This window comes from Pecten maximus, chromosome 8 (genome assembly GCF_902652985.1).
Source record: "Pecten maximus chromosome 8, xPecMax1.1, whole genome shotgun sequence".
Taxonomy (NCBI): Eukaryota; Metazoa; Mollusca; class Bivalvia; order Pectinida; family Pectinidae; genus Pecten; species Pecten maximus.
The window spans coordinates 1,853,538-1,874,610 of record NC_047022.1 but is presented as its reverse complement, the minus strand read 5'-3'; the positions used below and the strand labels follow the sequence as shown (position 1 = coordinate 1,874,610).

Below are 21,073 nucleotides of genomic sequence, written 5' to 3'. Positions count from 1 at the left end.
TCAGCTTGGTTAGTATGGGTAAGTCACGATGAATCCGAACGCACACATGATGGGTCATGTGATTGTTCAAAATGGCGGCCATCCTAGTTTTGGTTTCCTCTTGTCTGATTTTCGTTGCTCTGTGCAATGGCAGAGAACACTCAGCTCCCTCCGTGGCATATATATCGTATGACAACAACAAATACACAATTGTCGACAACACCAATCCGGATAACTTTGTAGCTAAAGGAGTGTTTCGCAATGAAGTAAATAATACTGGGTAAGTAAAAGAGGTTGGACACAACCTCGCATACAATATAATAGTCCTGCATTTGAGAAACAGTTACTACTTTGAGTAATAAAAAAGTTACTCACATGCAGGATGATTTGAAATAGAAAGATATACATTTTTTATACATATAAAAAGGGGCGTCATCGTTTTAACATGACCCCGTGACCAAAACAACATTGTAGCATAGCAGTAGCACTACAAACAGGGAATAATTCAGTTGTCTTTTGTTTGTTTGTTTGTTTGTTTGTTTTTGTTAAATTAACAAACTTCATCTGTGACCTCCATTGATTATAATGTGGCTAACTATAGAACACAGTTAATTTACACCTGTGACATTTGCATTAAAATGCTCCCAATGGCTAATTAATACACGTACACTACATGTACATGACTAGGTAGTCAATGGAGAACAATTAAACGTCAGTGATATATAATATAACTGTAATTTTAGCACAAAGTTAGATAACAGAAATTAACAGCTCTTGTGCAAATATACACAATGTCACATTGGTTATTGGGCCATGTTAAAAAGATTATTTATTTTTCAAAGTAGTAATTATTACTCAAATGCACCAGACTATACATTGTATATAAATAATTACCCATATGTAAAAAAGTGCAGATGAGTCCACTAGACAGCTGCATGTCAGTCAGGAGTTTGTCTCTATAATGATCAGTAAAAATCATGTATTACTAATCAATAAATTTAAAAAGAAATCTTTTTCTTTTCTGCTCCTCTCCAGCATTTCCCCTTCAAATTGTTGAAGTTGGTCAGGTCCATGTAGGTCCATTTTTCTACACAGTGGACATATTTTTTATCTCGGCACAGCTAACAGGGACAATTCAATTCCTGCCAAGTGCCAGGAATGAAACCAGGGTCTCTGGCACGATATCCCTTTGCTCTACCTTGACTCCAACAATGTTAGAGGATGACAAAGCGAGAAACTTATGATGAGTGCCTTGTAATCCTTTCATTGGCGATGTAGGACAGTCATGATCGATGTCTGATAATAAAAGTGTTACCAAGACAAACTTGACTGTAAATATAAACAAGTTGATTGTTAGATTCAAGGACACATTTGATACTATATACTAAAATAATTTCCTAATGACAGATGGTCCCTGTTGGAGGTTACGACATCAGAAGATTACGATGATGAAGTTCAGGCATATGCGGCTGGATTAGTGGAAGGCTACCTGACTGCAGACTTTATTAAGATGCAATGGTACAATACCATAGAAGGCTACTGTAGTGAACCCTATACCGCTTACTGTTCACGTCTACAAACATACCTCCAACAAAACCTGGACTGGATGAATATGATGATCAGTAAATCCAACTCTGATCCGTACTGGAATCAGGTAATGTTTGGAATACTGGAATCAGGTAATGTTTGGAAAACTGGAATCATGTAATGTTTGGAAAACTGGAATCATGTAATGTTTGGAAAGCTGGAATCATGTAATGTTTGGAATACTGGAATCATGTAATGTTTGGAATACTGGAATGTTTGGATAGATCTTTTCCAGTTGCAAAGTTTTGTTGTCTGTTTTTAAAGATTGAAAAATGAAATTGTTTATTGAATAGAATAGACAAATTTGTTTCTGTATTTCAAGACCTGTTATAGGTGCTCGCTGTTATTTAGAGATTTGTACAGAAATAAGTAAAGCTGTATATTTACAGGTAAAGATGTATGTTTACAGGTAAAGCTGTATGTTTACAGGTAAAGCTGTATATTTACAGGTAAAGATGTATGTTACAGGTAAAGCTGTATGTTTACAGGAAAAGCAGTATGTTTACAGGTAAAGCTGTATATTTACAGGTAAAGATGTATGTTTACAGGTAAAGCTGTATGTTTACAGGTAAAGCTGTATATTTACAGGTAAAGCTGTATGTTTACAGGTAAAGCTGTATATTTACAGGTAAAGCTGTATGTTACAGGTAAAGCTGTATATTTACAGGTAAAGCTGTATGTTTACAGGTAAAGCTGTATATTTACAGGTAAAGATGTATGTTTACAGGTAAAGCTGTATATTTACAGGTAAAGCTGTATGTTTACAGGTAAAGCTGCATATTTACAGGTAAAGCTGTATGTTTACAGGTAAAGCTGTATATTTACAGGTAAAGCTGTATGTTTACAGGTAAAGCTGTATGTTTACAGGAAAAGCAGTATGTTTACAGGTAAAGCTGTATGTTTACAGGAAAAGCAGTATGTTTACAGGTAAAGCTGTATATTTACAGGTAAAGCTGTATGTTTACAGGTAAAGCTGTATATTTACAGGTAAAGATGTATGTTTACAGGTAAAGCTGTATGTTTACAGGAAAAGCAGTATGTTTACAGGTAAAGCTGTATATTTACAGGTAAAGCTGTATGTTTACATGTAAAGCTGTATATTTACAGGTAAAGCTGTATGTTTACAGGTAAAGCTGTATGTTTACAGGTGAAGCTGTATGTTTACAGGTAAAGCTGTTCCTGGTACAAGTGAGTGGCCTTTCCAGTGGCTACTTTTTCCCCCAGTTACATGTGACAGGACAGCCAACAACCAAGGTTGACCCCATGGGAATGTAGTAAGTGGACACAAAATGTAACCAGAAATCTGGTAGAGTACACACACATACACATACACCCGCCCTTACAACCCCCGTCTGTCATCCGTCTGTCCGTCCTTCAATCGTCCATCAATATTTGCCTCTAATTGCTACTTATCGAAAAGTCTTGAATGGATTTGAACCAAATTTAGTCAGAAAGATCCTTTGGGGAAGGAGAACAGATTTTGCATAAATGATGACTCTGAACCCCCTGGGACCAGAGGGGCAGGGCCCAATAGGGGAAATAGAAGCAAATCCTTTAAATCACTACTTGTCATAAAGTTCTGAATAGATTTTAACCAAATTTGATCAGAAAATTCCTTGGGGGTGAAACAGATTTTGCATAAATGGTGACGCTGATTCCCTGGATTGAATTAATTTTGATGAATTTTTTTCAGGAGCATTACAGGGCAAAGGAGATGAAATGTTGTATAAATGAAGGGTGTGGGTCCCTTGTGAATGTTATGTTAGCAGAGATATAATTTATAATATTATGTGAGCAGAGTTATACTCGTTAATTTCATGTTAGCAGAGATATACTGTAGAAATTTTGGAAATTTGCTATAATACATGTACTGAATTAATTTTCCTCTCTTTTCAAGTTTTATGCAAATCGGCGGTGATCTAGAGGACTTAGAGGAGGCTCTCAACAAAACGACGAAGTCTCGTGTTTTTGGATCAGGGTCTTGTTCTGCACTCGTCAAACTCCTCCCAGGTGCCAAGGACCTATTCGTAAGCCACGACACCTGGAGCAGTTATATGAGCATGCTGAGAGTCCTCAAGAAATATGACTTCTCTTTCCACATCTCGCAAGGTAGTTGTCTCCCTTTCTACATCTCGAGATAATTATCTCCCTTTCTACGTCTCAAGGTAGTTATCTCCCTTTCCATAATATAAAGGTAGTTATCTCCCTTTCTATATCTCAAGGTAGTTATCTCCCTTTCTATATCTCAAGGTAGTTATCTCCCTTTCTATATCTCAAGGTAGTTATCTCCCTTTCCATATCTAAAGGTAATCATCTCCCTTGCCTCAATGCAGAGTAATTATCTCCCATTCTACAATGCGGAGTATTATCTTCCTTTCTATAATGTAAGATAATTATCTCCCTTTCTACAATGTAAGATAATTATCTCCCTTTCTACATCTCGAGATAATTATCTCCCTTTCTATATCCCTAGTGAATTATCTCTTTCTACGTCACAAGGTAATTATCTCCCTTTTTACATCTCAATATAATTATCTCCCTTTCTACATCTCTCAAGATAATTATGTCCCTTTCTACATCTCGAGATAATTTTCTCCCTTTCTATATCTCAAGGTAATTATGTCCCTTTCTACATCTCAAGATAATCATTTCCCTTTCTTCATCTCTCAAGATATTTATATACCTTTCTACTTCTCAAGATAATTATCTCCCTTTCTATATCTCAAGGTAATTATCTCTCTTTCTACATCACAAGGCAATTATGTCCCTGTACATCTCAAGATAATCATCTCCCTTTCCACATCTCTCAAGATAATTATATCCCTTTCTACATCTCGAGGTAATTATCTCCCTTTCTACATCTCGAGATAATTGTCTCCCTTTCTACATCTCGAGGTAATTATCTCCCTTTCTATATCTCAAGGCAATTATATCCCTTTCTACTTCTCTAGGTAATTATCTCCCTTTCCATATCTCGAGATAGTTATCTCTCTTTTTTTTAAACTCTTGAAGTGGTTATCTCCCTTTATCTGTGTCTCCATATAAATATCACTTGTCTGTTAAGGTAGTTATTTCCCCTTACAGGTTGAATTTTAAGTCATCTTGGTTAAAGTCAATCAATATTAAACGTAAAGGGTTTAGGGTACAGAAGTATCCCCACAGGAACATCATTCATTTTAATTGATATAACTATGTAATGTGTACTGGACAAAAAAATATGAAAGTTTCTTTTACATTGAATATTTTACAAGAAATGCTGTTTTCGTATGTTAAAAAGTAATTATTATCAGTAGGATAATAAACGATCTGTATCTCTTAATTACGATTATGAGAGTAAAAACAAAGCAATATAGGGTATTGTTTTTAATTTATTAATTTAATATTTTTGAGAGTCATTTCTTGAAAACTGGACATGTACAATGTATATATCTCACCAGAATATCTAAGATCCTGACTTGGAACACGTATATTAATGACTGTCAGTGAAGCATTATCTTTACCATAGTGTTGGAAATGATACGACTGTTTTCATTGGCAGACAATTTTCTGTTGGCAGGTAAAACTGTGCCTGGACGTGTGATGAGTTTTTCCTCGTATCCAGGATCATTGATGTCCGGGGACGATTACTACCTCATCAGTTCTGGGCTGGTGTGTATTCATCAAAATACTACCCTGTTATCAGTGTCATAACACCCATCACATAACTACCCTGTTATCAGTGTCATAACACCCATCACATAACTACCCTGTTATCAGTGTCATAACACCCATCACATAACATCCTGTTATCAGTGTCATAACACCAATCACATAACTATACTCATGACGCCACAGCCCAAAATCTATTTATAGTGACAGTACTTATGACAGTCAGGCACAAATAGCCAGTTTTGAAGGCTTTTATCTCGAAACAGAGAAGGCAGTTTTCGATAGTTTCTAATGTCCAAAAATCATTCAGGGTTCACTTTAATAAACAAGAATTACACATTATCATATCTTGCATGTTTCCTCTTCAACATATTTTATAGATTAAGCCAACACGTGGTATTTATTAAAATTTATTTTTCTAATAACCCGAAAAATATTTAAAAGATTTTGTTGCTACAATGTATTTCTCCAAATATAATAAATGAGAAAATAAGCTCAACTTTAACATTGTACAATTAATTAAATCCAATTAACGGTTAACTGGAGGTGAAATTCAAAATCTGAAATGTGTGGAGGGATCCCCATACATAGATAAAAGTATAATTCAGTCTTGGTAATGACTGCACATAGCTTTAACCCCAAGCTAATGGAAAAACTTTAACGTAGTCCAATTAATGAACAAAGTCCAATTAACTGTGAATTTTTGTTAAAATCTTGAATATGAAATGTGTTTGGGATATTTATATATAGATACAAGTATATTTCCAGGAGCCATTATGGTAGATTATGTACTGTAATAGTACTTAGATAGAAATTTAGATCAATCTGGAGCTAAAAGGAAAACTTTAATGTGGCCCAATTAATTAACAAAGTCCAATTAACATTAAATTTTAGTTGAAATTCTGAATCTGAAATGTGATTTTGGATGGTTGTACACAAACTTTACACATATATTCCAGGTGCCATTGTGAAAGCTTATGTACTCTGAGAGATATTTAACAGAAATATCGACGCTGCCACCGCCACTGCCAGAAAAGTATCGCCAATGTTATGCTTTGCAATTCCATCGCATCCAAGACAAAAACTAAAACTTTATGATTTTTTGTGAGTAGGTAAGCATGGAGACAACCATTGGGAACTCCAACGACAAAATATGGTTCTATGTCAATCCTAAAGACAGTGTTCCGGAGGCCATCAGGGCAATGGTCGCCAACCGCTTAGCTAGCGTGGGCAAGGAATGGGGCGAGATCTTCAGTCAAAGAAACAGTGGCACGTAGGTATAAGCTTGACAAGGCATGCTTCTAAGGCTTAACATCAATTCTTACGAAGATTTCTGAGCAAATTATATGAAGATACTGTGTGTTATTTGGCACAATCAAATTTTAGCACATTTCCGAATTTTAACAGATTAGCTCTTTGATGAATTGGAGTGCCAAAATTATTTTATTAATTAGAAGCAGTGTATAGAAAATGCAATCATAATTTTGCGGAATGCTTATAGCAAGAAAAGCACTAAAATAAGATTACCGCTGAAATGTGTACGATTGCAGTATACTGATATTTTCTTTCCCGTGTGCCTTTTTTTTTTTTTTTTTTACTTTTGACATTTTTATTCAGATTTTCCACATAAAGTTATTACATGATACAGAAGGAAACAAAGACAACTTACACACACACTTACATACACAGACTGTATATATATATATATATATATAACTTGAATACAGAGTACTCTTTTTGATCAATAGACAGAAAGAATTGATTCATGCATTTTGTCATCACCTCTGTCATGTTATTTTATACCATATGCTGCCTTCTATGAAAGGTTTTTTTCCCCATGTATTATTCACCTTTTAGTTATAGCTAAGCTACATACTATGTATTCAGGTTGACCAAGTGTTTATTGTGATGATGAGCTCTGTAGGATAATGGACATTACAGACATGTGTTTTTCCACTTAATAGTCTTCAGAGCTTCCTGAAATGGTCACCCCACTACATTTTTATTTTCAGGATCTGGCCAATATTTATTCCCCATGACAGCATCTGTAGCTCACCTGATCCAAAGAATTGTGAGCTTATGTCATAGTTTAGTGCCAGTCATCTGTCCATCAACTCTTCAAAAAGCTACTAGTCAAGTATGCCTGAATTTACTTTGACCAAATTTAGTCTGTAGTATCCGTAGGTGAATGGAAATAAAACTCATCTAAACACACTTCAGAGGGGTGGGGCCCAAGAAGGGAAATAGACGTGAAATATAATTAGTCTCGCCATCTTAGTGACAGAGGGTGGGGCTAAATAGGGGAAATTCAGGAATTTTAAAAATCTTTCTTTTGGTCCTATGATTGGTGTGAATATACTATAGGACTAAATGGAGGGTCCTGAACCCCAGAGAGGGTGGGGCTCAATAGGGAAATTCACATAAATGATAAAAACCTTTTTTGCTGTTGTAGTTATAACAACCAGTGGATGATCGTGGACTACAAACAGTTTGTGCCTGGGAAAACAGATGTCAAGGGATTGCTTTATGTTCTTGAACAAATTCCGTAAGTAAAAAATTGTTTTCTTAGAAATGACACCTCAGATATTTTTTCCGGCACAATTTAAGGTGCCTGAATTTTAATCATCGCATTATGATATTTTGTATTAAGAAATACAAATGTTTTGAATTTTTTTTTTTTTTTTTTTACATATCACAGTGGACTGATTGTATTCGATGACTTGACCGGACGACTTCTAAATGAAACTTACTGGGCGAGTTACAACGTACCGTAAGTATCAAACTTGCTAGAGTACAATTTGTAATAGACTTTCTTAAGATGGGAGACCTGCCCTCTGTGTTTGTATATATGCCATCTGTTATAATCACCATCCTCAAGTTTGACTTCATTTAGACCGGAGTATCAAGGGACCGTCCCTCCTCCTACAATATCTGTGTCCTTACGTCATTGTCCCCCCTCCTACAATATCTGTGTCCTTACGTCATTGTCCCTCCTCCTACAATATCTGTGTCCTTACGTCATTGTCCCCGCTCCTACAATATCTGTGTCCTTACGTCATTGTCCCTCCTCCTACAATATCTGTGTCCTTACGTCATTGTCCCCCCTCCTACAATATCTGTGTCCTTACGTCATTGTCCCTCCTCCTACAATATCTGTGTCCTTACGTCATTGTCCCCCCTCCTACATTATCTGTGTCCTTACGTCATTGTCCCTCCTCCTACAATATCTGTGTCCTTACGTCATTGTCCCCCCTCCTACAATATCTGTGTCCTTACGTCATTGTCCCCCCTCCTACAATATCTGTGTCCTTACGTCATTGTCCCCCCTCCTACAATATCTGTGTCCTTACGTCATTGTCCCCCCTCCTACAATATCTGTGTCCTTACGTCATTGTCCCCCATCCTACAATATCTGTGTCCTTACGTCATTGTCCCCCCTCCTACAATATCTGTGTCCTTACGTCATTGTCCCCCCTCCTACAATATCTGTGTCCTTACGTCATTGTCCCCCCTCCTACAATATCTGTGTCCTTACGTCATTGTCCCCCCTCCTACAATATCTGTGTCCTTACGTCATTGTCCCCCCTCCTACAATATCTGTGTCCTTACGTCATTGTCCCCCCTCCTACAATATCTGTGTCCTTACGTCATTGTCCCCCCTCCTACAATATCTGTGTCCTTACGTCATTGTCCCCCCTCCTACAATATCTGTGTCCTTACGTCATTGTCCCCCCTCCTACAATATCTGTGTCCTTACATAATTGTCCCCCCTCCTACAATATCTGTGTCCTTACATAATTGTCCCCCCTCCTACAATATCTGTGTCCTCACATAATTGTCCCCCATCCTACAATATCTGTGTCCTTACGTCATTGTCCCCCCTCCTACAATATCTGTGTCCTTACGTCATTGTCCCCCCTCCTACAATATCTGTGTCCTTACGTCATTGTCCCTCCTCCTACAATATCTGTGTCCTTACGTCATTGTCCCCCCTCCTACAATATCTGTGTCCTTACGTCATTGTCCCCCCTCCTACAATATCTGTGTCCTTACGTCATTGTCCCCCCTCCTACAATATCTGTGTCCTTACGTCATTGTCCCCCCTCCTACAATATCTGTGTCCTTACGTCATTGTCCCCCCTCCTACAATATCTGTGTCCTTACGTCATTGTCCCTCCTCCTACAATATCTGTGTCCTTACGTCATTGTCCCCCCTCCTACAATATCTGTGTCCTTACGTCATTGTCCCCCCTCCTACAATATCTGTGTCCTTACGTCATTGTCCCCCCTCCTACTATATCTGTGTCCTTACGTCATTGTCCCCCCTCCTACAATATCTGTGTCCTTACGTCATTGTCCCCCCTCCTACAATATCTGTGTCCTTACGTCATTGTCCCTCCTCCTACAATATCTGTGTCCTTACGTCATTGTCCCTCCTCCTACAATATCTGTGTCCTTACGTCATTGTCAAAGTTTTCGGGGATTACTTATGTTGTAGGTACTTTCCTGCCGTTTTTAACGATAGTGGAATGCCGGCCATGGTGAAGAAATACGGCGACTGGTTTACCTGGGACAAAACCCCACGAGCTCTCATCTTCAGTCGTGACCATGGCAAGGTATCGGATCTAGACTCCATGATCAAATTGATGAGGTAAATAAAAATGAAACATTCAGTCCACCATGACTGTCTGTATATCCATACTTTGTTTCCACATTATCAGTAAAAAAATTCAATTTCAGTGTTTAATTAGCTCTTGAGGTCAAAATCAAAATCGTTTTAAGCATTGATGTCATTTTTTTTAGTTTCATCGGGATATGAAACAAATTTTGTTTGCAAACTGAAGGAATCCGCACAGCATAGGACAAAATTTGTTTCATACCACAACGAAACTAAAAAAAAATTGACATCAACGCTTATAATTAATTTTTGAAAATGATTTTCTAATTTAAAACATGTTTTATATACAATTTTACTGGTTTTAAATGGGATTCTTTTTCTCAAATCAATGCGCAACGTCAATTGTCATATTGTGACGTCACATTTTTCGTGCCATTCTTGGAATTTCTTTCATAGAAGAATGAAAAGAATTTTTCGACCAATCACATTTGAGTATTTACCATGAAAACAAAGAAAAATTAAATATATGAAAATAAACAAGACGCAATTTTGCTATTTCCTCATTACAAATACAAAATAGTGAGATTATTATCAAGTATTTATTAGCCCACCATCATCAGATGGTGGGCTATTCAAATCGCCCTGCGTCCGTGGTCCGTGGTCCGTCCGTCCGTCCGTCCGTAAACAATTCTTGTTATCGCTATTTCTCAGAAAGTACTGAAGGGATCTTTCTCAAATTTCATATGTAGGTTCCCCTTGGTGCCTAGTTATGCATATTGCGTTTTGAGACCAATCTTAAAACAACATGGCCGACAGGCAGCCATCTTGGATTTTGACAATTGAAGTTTGTTATCGCTATTTCTGAGAAAGTACTGAAGGGATCCTTCTCAAATTTCATATGAAGGTTCCCCTTGGTGCCTAGTTATGCATATTGCGTTTTGAGACCAATCGGATAAAAACATGGCCGACAGGCAGCCATCTTGGATTTTGACAATTGAAGTTTGTTATCGCTATTTCTGAGAAAGTACTGAAGGGATCTTTCTCAAATTTCATATATAGGTTCCCCTTGGTGCCTAGTTATGCATATTGCGATTTGAGACCAATCGGTAAACAACATGGCCGACAGGCAGCCATCTTGGATTTTGACAATTGAAGTTTGTTATCACTATTTCTGAGAAAGTACTGAATGGATCTTTCTGAAATTTTATATGTAGGTTTCCCTTGGTGCCTAGTTATGCATGTTGCGTTTTGAGACCAATCCGAAAACAACATGGCCGACAGGCAGCCATCTTGGATTTTGACAATTGAAGTTTGTTATCGCTATTTCTGAGAATGTACTGAATGGATCTTTCTGAAATTTCATATGTAGGTTTCCCTTGGTGCCATGTTATGCATATTGCGTTTTGAGACCAATCTGAAAATAACATGGCCGACAGGCAGCCATCTTGAATTTTGACAATTGAAGTTTGTTATCACTATTTCTGAGAAAGTATTTAAGGGATCTTTCTGAAATTTCATATGTAGGTTTCCCTTGGTGCCTAGTTATGCATATTGCGTTTTGAGACCAATCTGAAAACAACATGGCCGACAGGCAGCCATCTTGGATTTTGACAATTGAAGTTTCTTATCACTATTTCTGAGAACATATTTAAGGGATCTTTCTGAAATTTCATATGTAAGTTTCCCTTGGTGCCTAGTTATGCATATTGCATTTTGAGACCAATCTGAAAATAACATGGCCGACAGGCAGCCATCTTGGATTTTGACAATTGAAGTTTGTTATCACTATTTCTGAGAAAGTACTGAATGGATCTTTCTGAAATTTCATATGTAAGTTTCCCTTGGTGCCTTGTTATGCATATTGCGTTTTGAGACCAATCTGAAAACAACATGGCCGACAGGCAGCCATCTTGGATTTTGACAATTGAAGTTTGTTATCACTATTTCTGAGAAAGTATTTAAGGAATCTTTCTCAAATTTCATATGTAAGTTTCCCTTGGTGCCTAGTTATGCATATTGCATTTTGAGACCAATCTGAAAATAACATGGCCGACAGGCAGCCATCTTGGATTTTGACAATTGAAGTTTGTTATCGCTATTTCTGAGAAAGTACTGAAGGGATCTTTCTCAAATTTCATATATAGGTTCCCCTTGGTGCCTAGTTATGCATATTGCGATTTGAGACCAATCGGTAAACAACATGGCCGACAGGCAGCCATCTTGGATTTTGACAATTGAAGTTTGTTATCACTATTTCTGAGAAAGTACTGAATGGATCTTTCTGAAATTTTATATGTAGGTTTCCCTTGGTGCCTAGTTATGCATGTTGCGTTTTGAGACCAATCCGAAAACAACATGGCCGACAGGCAGCCATCTTGGATTTTGACAATTGAAGTTTGTTATCGCTATTTCTGAGAATGTACTGAATGGATCTTTCTGAAATTTCATATGTAGGTTTCCCTTGGTGCCAAGTTATGCATATTGCGTTTTGAGACCAATCTGAAAATAACATGGCCGACAGGCAGCCATCTTGGATTTTGACAATTGAAGTTTGTTATCACTATTTCTGAGAAAGTATTTAAGGATCTTTCTGAAATTTCATATGTAGGTTTCCCTTGGTGCCTAGTTATGCATATTGCGTTTTGAGACCAATCTGAAAACAACATGGCCGACAGGCAGCCATCTTGGATTTTGACAATTGAAGTTTCTTATCACTATTTCTGAGAACATATTTAAGGGATCTTTCTGAAATTTCATATGTAAGTTTCCCTTGGTGCCTAGTTATGCATATTGCATTTTGAGACCAATCTGAAAATAACATGGCCGACAGGCAGCCATCTTGGATTTTGACAATTGAAGTTTGTTATCACTATTTCTGAGAAAGTACTGAATGGATCTTTCTGAAATTTCATATGTAAGTTTCCCTTGGTGCCTTGTTATGCATATTGCGTTTTGAGACCAATCTGAAAACAACATGGCCGACAGGCAGCCATCTTGGATTTTGACAATTGAAGTTTGTTATCACTATTTCTGAGAAAGTATTTAAGGAATCTTTCTCAAATTTCATATGTAAGTTTCCCTTGGTGCCTAGTTATGCATATTGCATTTTGAGACCAATCTGAAAATAACATGGCCGACAGGCAGCCATCTTGGATTTTGACAATTGAAGTTTGTTATCGCTATTTCTGAGAAAGTACTGAAGGGATCTTTCTCAAATTTCATATATAGGTTCCCCTTGGTGCCTAGTTATGCATATTGCGATTTGAGACCAATCGGTAAACAACATGGCCGACAGGCAGCCATCTTGGATTTTGACAATTGAAGTTTGTTATCACTATTTCTGAGAAAGTACTGAATGGATCTTTCTGAAATTTCATATGTAGGTTTCCCTTGGTGCCTAGTTATGCATGTTGCGTTTTGAGACCAATCCGAAAACAACATGGCCGACAGGCAGCCATCTTGGATTTTGACAATTGAAGTTTGTTATCGCTATTTCTGAGAATGTACTGAATGGATCTTTCTGAAATTTCATATGTAGGTTTCCCTTGGTGCCAAGTTATGCATATTGCGTTTTGAGACCAATCTGAAAATAACATGGCCGACAGGCAGCCATCTTGAATTTTGACAATTGAAGTTTGTTATCACTATTTCTGAGAAAGTATTTAAGGGATCTTTCTGAAATTTCATATGTAGGTTTCCCTTGGTGCCTAGTTATGCATATTGCGTTTTGAGACCAATCTGAAAACAACATGGCCGACAGGCAGCCATCTTGGATTTTGACAATTGAAGTTTCTTATCACTATTTCTGAGAACATATTTAAGGGATCTTTCTGAAATTTCATATGTAGGTTTCCCTTGGTGCCTAGTTATGCATATTGCGTTTTGAGACCAATCTGAAAACAACATGGCCGACAGGCAGCCATCTTGGATTTTGACAATTGAAGTTTCTTATCACTATTTCTGAGAACATATTTAAGGGATCTTTCTGAAATTTCATATGTAAGTTTCCCTTGGTGCCTAGTTATGCATATTGCATTTTGAGACCAATCTGAAAATAACATGGCCGACAGGCAGCCATCTTGGATTTTGACAATTGAAGTTTGTTATCACTATTTCTGAGAAAGTACTGAATGGATCTTTCTGAAATTTCATATGTAAGTTTCCCTTGGTGCCTTGTTATGCATATTGCGTTTTGAGACCAATCTGAAAACAACATGGCCGACAGGCAGCCATCTTGGATTTTGACAATTGAAGTTTGTTATCACTATTTCTGAGAAAGTATTTAAGGAATCTTTCTCAAATTTCATATGTAAGTTTCCCTTGGTGCCTAGTTATGCATATTGCATTTTGAGACCAATCTGAAAATAACATGGCCGACAGGCAGCCATCTTGGATTTTGACAATTGAAGTTTGTTATCGCTGTTTCTGAGAAAGTACTGAAGGGATCTTTCTCAAATTTCATATGGAGGTTCCCCTTGGTGCCTCGTTATGCATTTTTGGACCAGTCTGTCCTGAAAACAACCTGGCAAACAAACAGCCATTATCGTTAAATCTCAAATTTCTTATATAGCTAAGATTCCCTTGTTTGAAAAGTACTGGAGGGATGTCTCAATTTGCACAGATTAGTAAAATGAAGGGAAAAGTAGAGAAAAGATCAATCTGACATGGAACCTATGAAGATCATTCAATGGTGGGCGCCAAGATCCCTCTGGGATCTCTTGTTAGAGTGATCTTAAGCAAAGTTTTGTACTAATCAGTGTTAGTGTCATTTTCATACATCGTTTTCGGGACCTCCTCGACATCGTTTTTGGTCAAAATTTTTCATGCACAAAATATACAGAAGGTTTTTTCCAGCATTTTCAGCCCCAAAAAGTACCTGCGCAAATTACACTGGTGCGGAAATTACGAGTTTTTATGGTAATAAGTAGATCAACATATATCGTAACATTTAATTGTCTCTAAAATAATATCAGATTGTTGTATCTCGGATCGATCGGGATTATTGACAGATGTCATCCAGTCAGTTTGATCAAATCGACATTAAAGTTCTCCCAGACTGTTAGTAAAAGCAACAGAACTGTCGTCAAGACAGTTATTTTTTGTTGAAAAAATTTTCTGTTTTAGATACAACGACTTTACCCATGATCCTCTGTCACGGTGTAATTGCACACCACCCTACAGTGCTGAGAATGCAATATCTGCTCGAAGTGATCTGAATCCTGCGACTGGCACGTATCCAATTGGTGCCTTAGGTCATAGGTCACACGGAGGCACAGACATGAAGGTATCTATAAGTCAACTTTATTTGTTTTACAGGAATTACGATACAAGTTACACCAACTTATAGCTAGGGATGGAACCCCGAACCTCCGGCTTACTTGTCTTATGCTCAACCGATCGAGCTAAAGAGAAGATCTCTCTAGCCGAGCGGTATAATGCGGCTAGTATTTACCAGGGTTACATACTCCCCCTCCAGGAAAGAACTCGTCCTCAAGTTTTCAGGGGTAACAGCGATGCTTGTGGAGCAATCCTGATTATTTTCCCAGAGTCCCTACATGGGCGCCAATGTAACAGAGCACAGGATGAATTAAATTAAAATCACTGCCTCTGCTAGGGATCGAACCCGGGACCTCTGGCTTACTAGTCTTAAGCTCAACCGATCGAGCTAAAGAGAAGATCTCTCTAGCCGAGCGGTATATTGCGGCTAGTATTTACCAGGTTTACATGTATTCTCTCTAGCCGAGCGGTATATTGTGGCTAGTATTTACCAGGGTTACATGTATTCTCTCTAGCCGAGCGGTATATTGCGGCTAGTATTTACCAGGGTTACATGTATTCTCTCTAGCCGAGCGGTATATTGCGGCTAGTATTTACCAGGGTTACATGTATTCTCTCTAGCCGAGCGGTATATTGCGGCTAGTATTTACCAGGGTTACATGTATTCTCTCTAGCCGAGCGGTATATTGCGGCTAGTATTTACCAGGGTTACATGTATTCTCTCTAGCCGAGCGGTATATTGCGGCTAGTATTTACCAGGGTTACATGTATTCTCTCTAGCCGAGCGGTATATTGCGGCTAGTATTTACCAGGGATACATGTATTCTCTCTAGCCGAGCGGTATATTGCGGCTAGTATTTACCAGGGTTACATGTATTCTCTCTAGCCGAGCGGTATATTGCGGCTAGTATTTACCAGGGTTACATTATATTAATCACTCTTGAGAGACGCAGGGGTCTTACTGTGGGAGGAAAACGGAGTACCCGGAGAAAACCCATGTGGTAGGGAAAGTCACCCAATACCTTTTCACATCCTATTGGGGAATGAAGTCACCACTGCACCACCGGGCCTCCCGGTCATGAAATATTTCATTGTCGCCAGATATAGCAAAAGGTCACAGAGGTCAAACGTGCTAAAATCCTTAATTTATTTTTCTGAATAGCAAACCACAGGGTTTAGATATGGGACCACAGGGTTATGATACCGGACCACAGGGTTATGATACGGGACCACAGGGTTATGATACGGGACCACAGGGTTATGATACGGGACCACAGGGTTTAGATACGGGACCACAGGGCTATGATACAGGACCACAGGGTTATGATACAGGATCACAGGGTTTAGATACGGGACCATAGGGTTTAGATACGGGACCACAGGGTTATGATACGGGACCACAGGGTTTAGATACGGGACCACAGGGTTATGATACGGCACCACAGGGTTATGATACCGGACCACAGGGTTATGATACGGGCCACAGGGTTTAGATACGGGACCACAGGGTTATGATACGGGGCCACAGGGTTTAGATACGGGACCACAGGGTTATGATACGGGACCACAGGGTTTAGATACGGGACCACAGGGTTATGATACGGGACCACAGGGTTATGATACGGGGCCACAGGGTTATGATACGGGTCCCAGGGTTATGATACGGGACCACAGGGTTATGATACTTGACCACAGGGTTATGATACGGGATCACAGGGTTATGATACGGGATCACAGGGTTATGATACGGCACCACAGGGTTATGATACCGAACCACAGGGTTATGATACGGGGCCACAGGGTTTAGATACGGGACCACAGGGTTATGATACGGGGCCACAGGGTTTAGATACGGGACCACAGGGTTATGATACGGGACCACAGGGTTTAGATACGGGACCACAGGGTTATGATACGGGACCACAGGGTTATGATACGGGACCACAGGGTTATGATACGGGACCACAGGGTTATGATACGGGACCACAGGGTTATGATAATGGACCACAGGGTTATGATACGGGACCACAGGGTTATGATACGGGATCACAGGGTTATGATACGGGATCACAGGGCTTAGATACGGGACCACAGGGTTATGATACGGGACCGCAGGGTTATGATACGGGACCATAGGGTTATGATACGGGACCACAGGGTTTAGATACAGGACCACAGGGTTATGATACGTGACCACAGGGTTATGATACGGGATCACAGGGTTTAGATACGGGACCACAGGGTTTACATAGGGGACCACAGGGTTATGATACGGGACCACAGGGTTATGATGCGGGACCGCAGGGTTATGATACGGGACCACAGGGTTTAGATACGGGACCACAGGGTTATGATACGGGACCACAGGGTTATGATATTGGATGTTTTACAATTACTGATAAGTAAAGATATTAATTCTACATCAAATTCACATGTGACATCATAATACCTTATACTCGGAAGAAATCATGATGAAATGACCAAGATTCATTTGAAATCTTTGCTTTGACCTAGGTGACCAGTGCTGGACTGTTTAAGGATCACACGTTTGTAACGGTCAGTGGACCCACATCTGACCAGCAGCCTCCTTTTCAGTGGAGTAAGGCTGACTTTGCCAGTGGCTGTCCTCACGTCGGTCATCCAGATCTCTTCAACTTTGACCCCATCAAGTTTGACGGCACAATCAACTACAAGTCTTATCCTTAAATTAGTTGACCCAATTCCATGCTGACCACAAGTCTCAGACATTGAACATCCATGGAGCATGTTATCGTGTCAGCTGTGGCCATATTGTAAACGTATAAATTGTAAATAGATATATTTTGATACACTTAATAATTAGATTTGCATAATGATGAATTGTCACACCCACACTCAGTAATCTAAGCCTACACTTAGTAAACTTAGCCTCATTCAGTAAACTTAACATACTCTTAATAGTAAACACAGAAAACACTTAGTTACTTAGTAAACATAGCCTACACTTCATTACTTAGTCTACACTTAGTAAACTTAGTCTACACATAGTAAACTTAACCTACACTTAGTAAACTTAGCATGATTCAGTAAACTTAACATACTCTTAGTTACCTAGTAAACTTAGCCTACACTTCATTACTTAGATAACACTTAGTAAACTTAGCTTCATTCAGTAAACTTAACCTACACTTAGTAAACTTAGCCTAAACTTAACCTCACTTAGTAAACTTAGCCTAAACTTAACCTACACTTAGTAAACTTAGCCTAAACTTAACCTCACTTAGTAAACTTAGCCTAAACTTAACCTACACTTAGTAAACTTAGCCTAAACTTAACCTACACTTAGTAAACTTAGCTTAAACTTTACCTACACTTAGTAAACTTAACCTACACTTAGTAAACTTAACCTACACTTAGTAAACTTAGCAAACACTTAGTAAACTTAACCTACACTTAGTAAACTTAACCTACACTTAGTAAACTTAGTCTACACTTAGTAAACTTAACCTACACTTAGTAAACTTAACCTGCACTTAGTAAACTTAACCTACACTTAGTAAACTTAACATACACTTAGTAAACTTAACCTACACTTAGTCTACACTTAGTAAACTTAACCTACACTTAGTAAACTTAACCTGCACTTAGTAAACTTAACCTACACTTAGTAAACTTAACATACACTTAGTAAACTTAACATACACTTAGTAAACTTAACATACACTTAGTCTACACTTAGTAAACTTAACCTACACTTAGTAAACTTAACCTACACTTAGTAAACTGAGTCTACACTTAGTAAACTTAACCTACACTTAGTAAACTTAACCTACACTTAGTAAACTTAGTCTACACTTAGTAAACTTAACCTACACTTAGTTAACTTAACCTACACTTAGTAAACTTAACCTACACTTAGTCTACACTTAGTAAACTTAACCTACACTTAGTAAACTTAACCTGCACTTAGTAAACTTAACCTACACTTAGTAAACTTAACATACACTTAGTAAACTTAACATACACTTAGTAAACTTAACATACACTTAGTCTACACTTAGTAAACTTAACCTACACTTAGTAAACTTAACCTACACTTAGTAAACTTAGTCTACACTTAGTAAACTTAACCTACACTTAGTAAACTTAACCTACACTTAGTAAACTTAGTCTACACTTAGTAAACTTAACCTACACTTAGTTAACTTAACCTACACTTAGTAAACTTAACCTACACTTAGTAAACTTAGTCTACACTTAGTAAACTTAGTCTACACTTAGTAAACTTAACCTACACTTAGTAAACTTAACCTACACTTAGTAAACTTAACCAACACTTAGTAAACTTAACCTACACTTAGTAAACTCACACTATCATGAGTTCTAGCCCTGATTAGATTTTGTGGTCATCGGTCAAGATTAAGATGTAAGGCCAAAGGTCATACTTGACCATTTAAGATAAATGTGTACCTTTGGACAATTCAGTGTACACAGCTTGTTTACAGATAAGAAGTTGGATGATGATTGTATTTAAACAATGTTGACATTAATTAACATTCCTCTAATTGACTAATTACTGCAAATGCAGTTGTGGGTGTGAATTTTGTTCCTTTTAAATCTGCTATGATTTTCCCATCAATCTATATTACCATTGTTTTATCTATCAATATAAAAATTTGATAATTGTAGTGTAGATTTATATAGACCAAGGTCTTTCAAGACGACTATGCATCTATGTATACTTGTAAACTCCCTGAAAAGTTGAGTGTATGACCCTCAGGATGGGATTGTGTGTATAAATGATATTTGTACATTGTGTAATAATCAAATATGAATTAATTTTTTCCCATTGAACAGAATCGCATGTGTGACAGAGATATCTCAATCTCTGAGGGAAGATTTTTAAGGTGCCAAACACGGGGCTTGCCTCAAAAACATATTGTAATGAAACACAATGTTGCCATGACGTCATTGTATAATCTGATACTTTCTGTCACTACCCGTCATACATTAGGGGTGACTCATTGTATAATCTGATACTTTCTGTCTCTACCCGTCATACATTAGGGGTGACTCATCGTATAATCTGATACTTTCTGTCACTACCCGTCATACATTAGGGGTGACAGAGAAAATGTCAGACAAATCTGTGAATGATTGGAAAATTGTTTCTCTTTCCCTGTCGGCCCATTATTATATGATATATATTATTAATATAATTATTATTGACATGAATAAATTCTCGAAGTGACCTCATATTTAAAAAAAATCTTTTTCTGGTTATTTTAGACACAAATATATATTAAATCACCATCCTGCATTTATTGATTTTTTTTATGATTTCCTTAAAAAAAAAAAAAAAACATCAGTGAAATAAATACAACATACAGAGAATTCTAATTGAGTACCAGGAGCCCAGATAGGGTACTACCGAGATAGAAATGGAATATTTTGGAATTTAGAGATAAAACCTGCCACAACCTTTGGTAATGGTACAGTCAAACCTGCTCTTACGACCACCTGTATATAACGACTGCCTGTCTATAACGACTGCCTGTCTATAACAACTGATTTTAAGATTCCCAGTGAGATTTTGATATATAACTACCCTCTGTATAGCGACCACCAGTCTAATGTGACTAACGACAGGTGATTTTGGGACGGCGGTCGCTCGTTTGTTATCTATAGTGACCGATTTCTGTCAGCCATCTTCTGCTCTCGGCAGTCATCTCTCATAAAACTCCCGGAAAATTCAGACACATCAACCCTAGTCTGATTATATCAACAAAAGACTGGTGAGAATATATAAGTTTGATTGACACTTCATGGTGTTTGATACCAACATGGGTGACAGGCGCGACATGGTAGTATGATACAGGTGATTGGGGAGCGCCATGACATAGCATTCTCCATCTATTTCTTGAAATTATCTCTAGTCCAAAATAAATGAATATAATTATTGTTTTGATTATATTTGGTCTGAAC

The 21,073-nt window shown here is 37.9% G+C and overlaps 1 protein-coding gene across 1 annotated transcript; it reads left to right on the top strand.

Annotated features, from left to right (window-relative positions):
* The first annotated feature begins 55 nt into the window (after window positions 1-55).
* On the top strand, window positions 56-20,340 carry LOC117332453 (putative phospholipase B-like 2). Its single transcript, XM_033891368.1, has 11 exons — window positions 56-259; window positions 1,387-1,633; window positions 2,734-2,840; window positions 3,464-3,675; window positions 5,123-5,214; window positions 6,327-6,487; window positions 7,667-7,759; window positions 7,913-7,984; window positions 9,713-9,865; window positions 14,957-15,116; window positions 17,624-20,340. Exons 1-11 carry the CDS (start codon window positions 72-74, stop codon window positions 17,813-17,815), a joined length of 1,677 nt encoding a protein of 558 aa, XP_033747259.1. The 5' UTR covers window positions 56-71; the 3' UTR covers window positions 17,816-20,340.
* The last annotated feature ends 733 nt before the right edge of the window (window positions 20,341-21,073 follow it).

Bases quoted from the DNA above. Each gene is read 5' to 3' on its own strand.
- LOC117332453 (XM_033891368.1), top strand. From the start codon at position 72: ATGGCGGCCATCCTAGTTTTGGTTTCCTCTTGTCTGATTTTCGTTGCT. The intron at 260-1,386 runs GTAAGTAAAAGA...TCCTAATGACAG, and splicing joins AATGAAGTAAATAATACTGG to ATGGTCCCTGTTGGAGGTTA. The intron at 7,760-7,912 runs GTAAGTAAAAAA...TACATATCACAG, and splicing joins TATGTTCTTGAACAAATTCC to TGGACTGATTGTATTCGATG.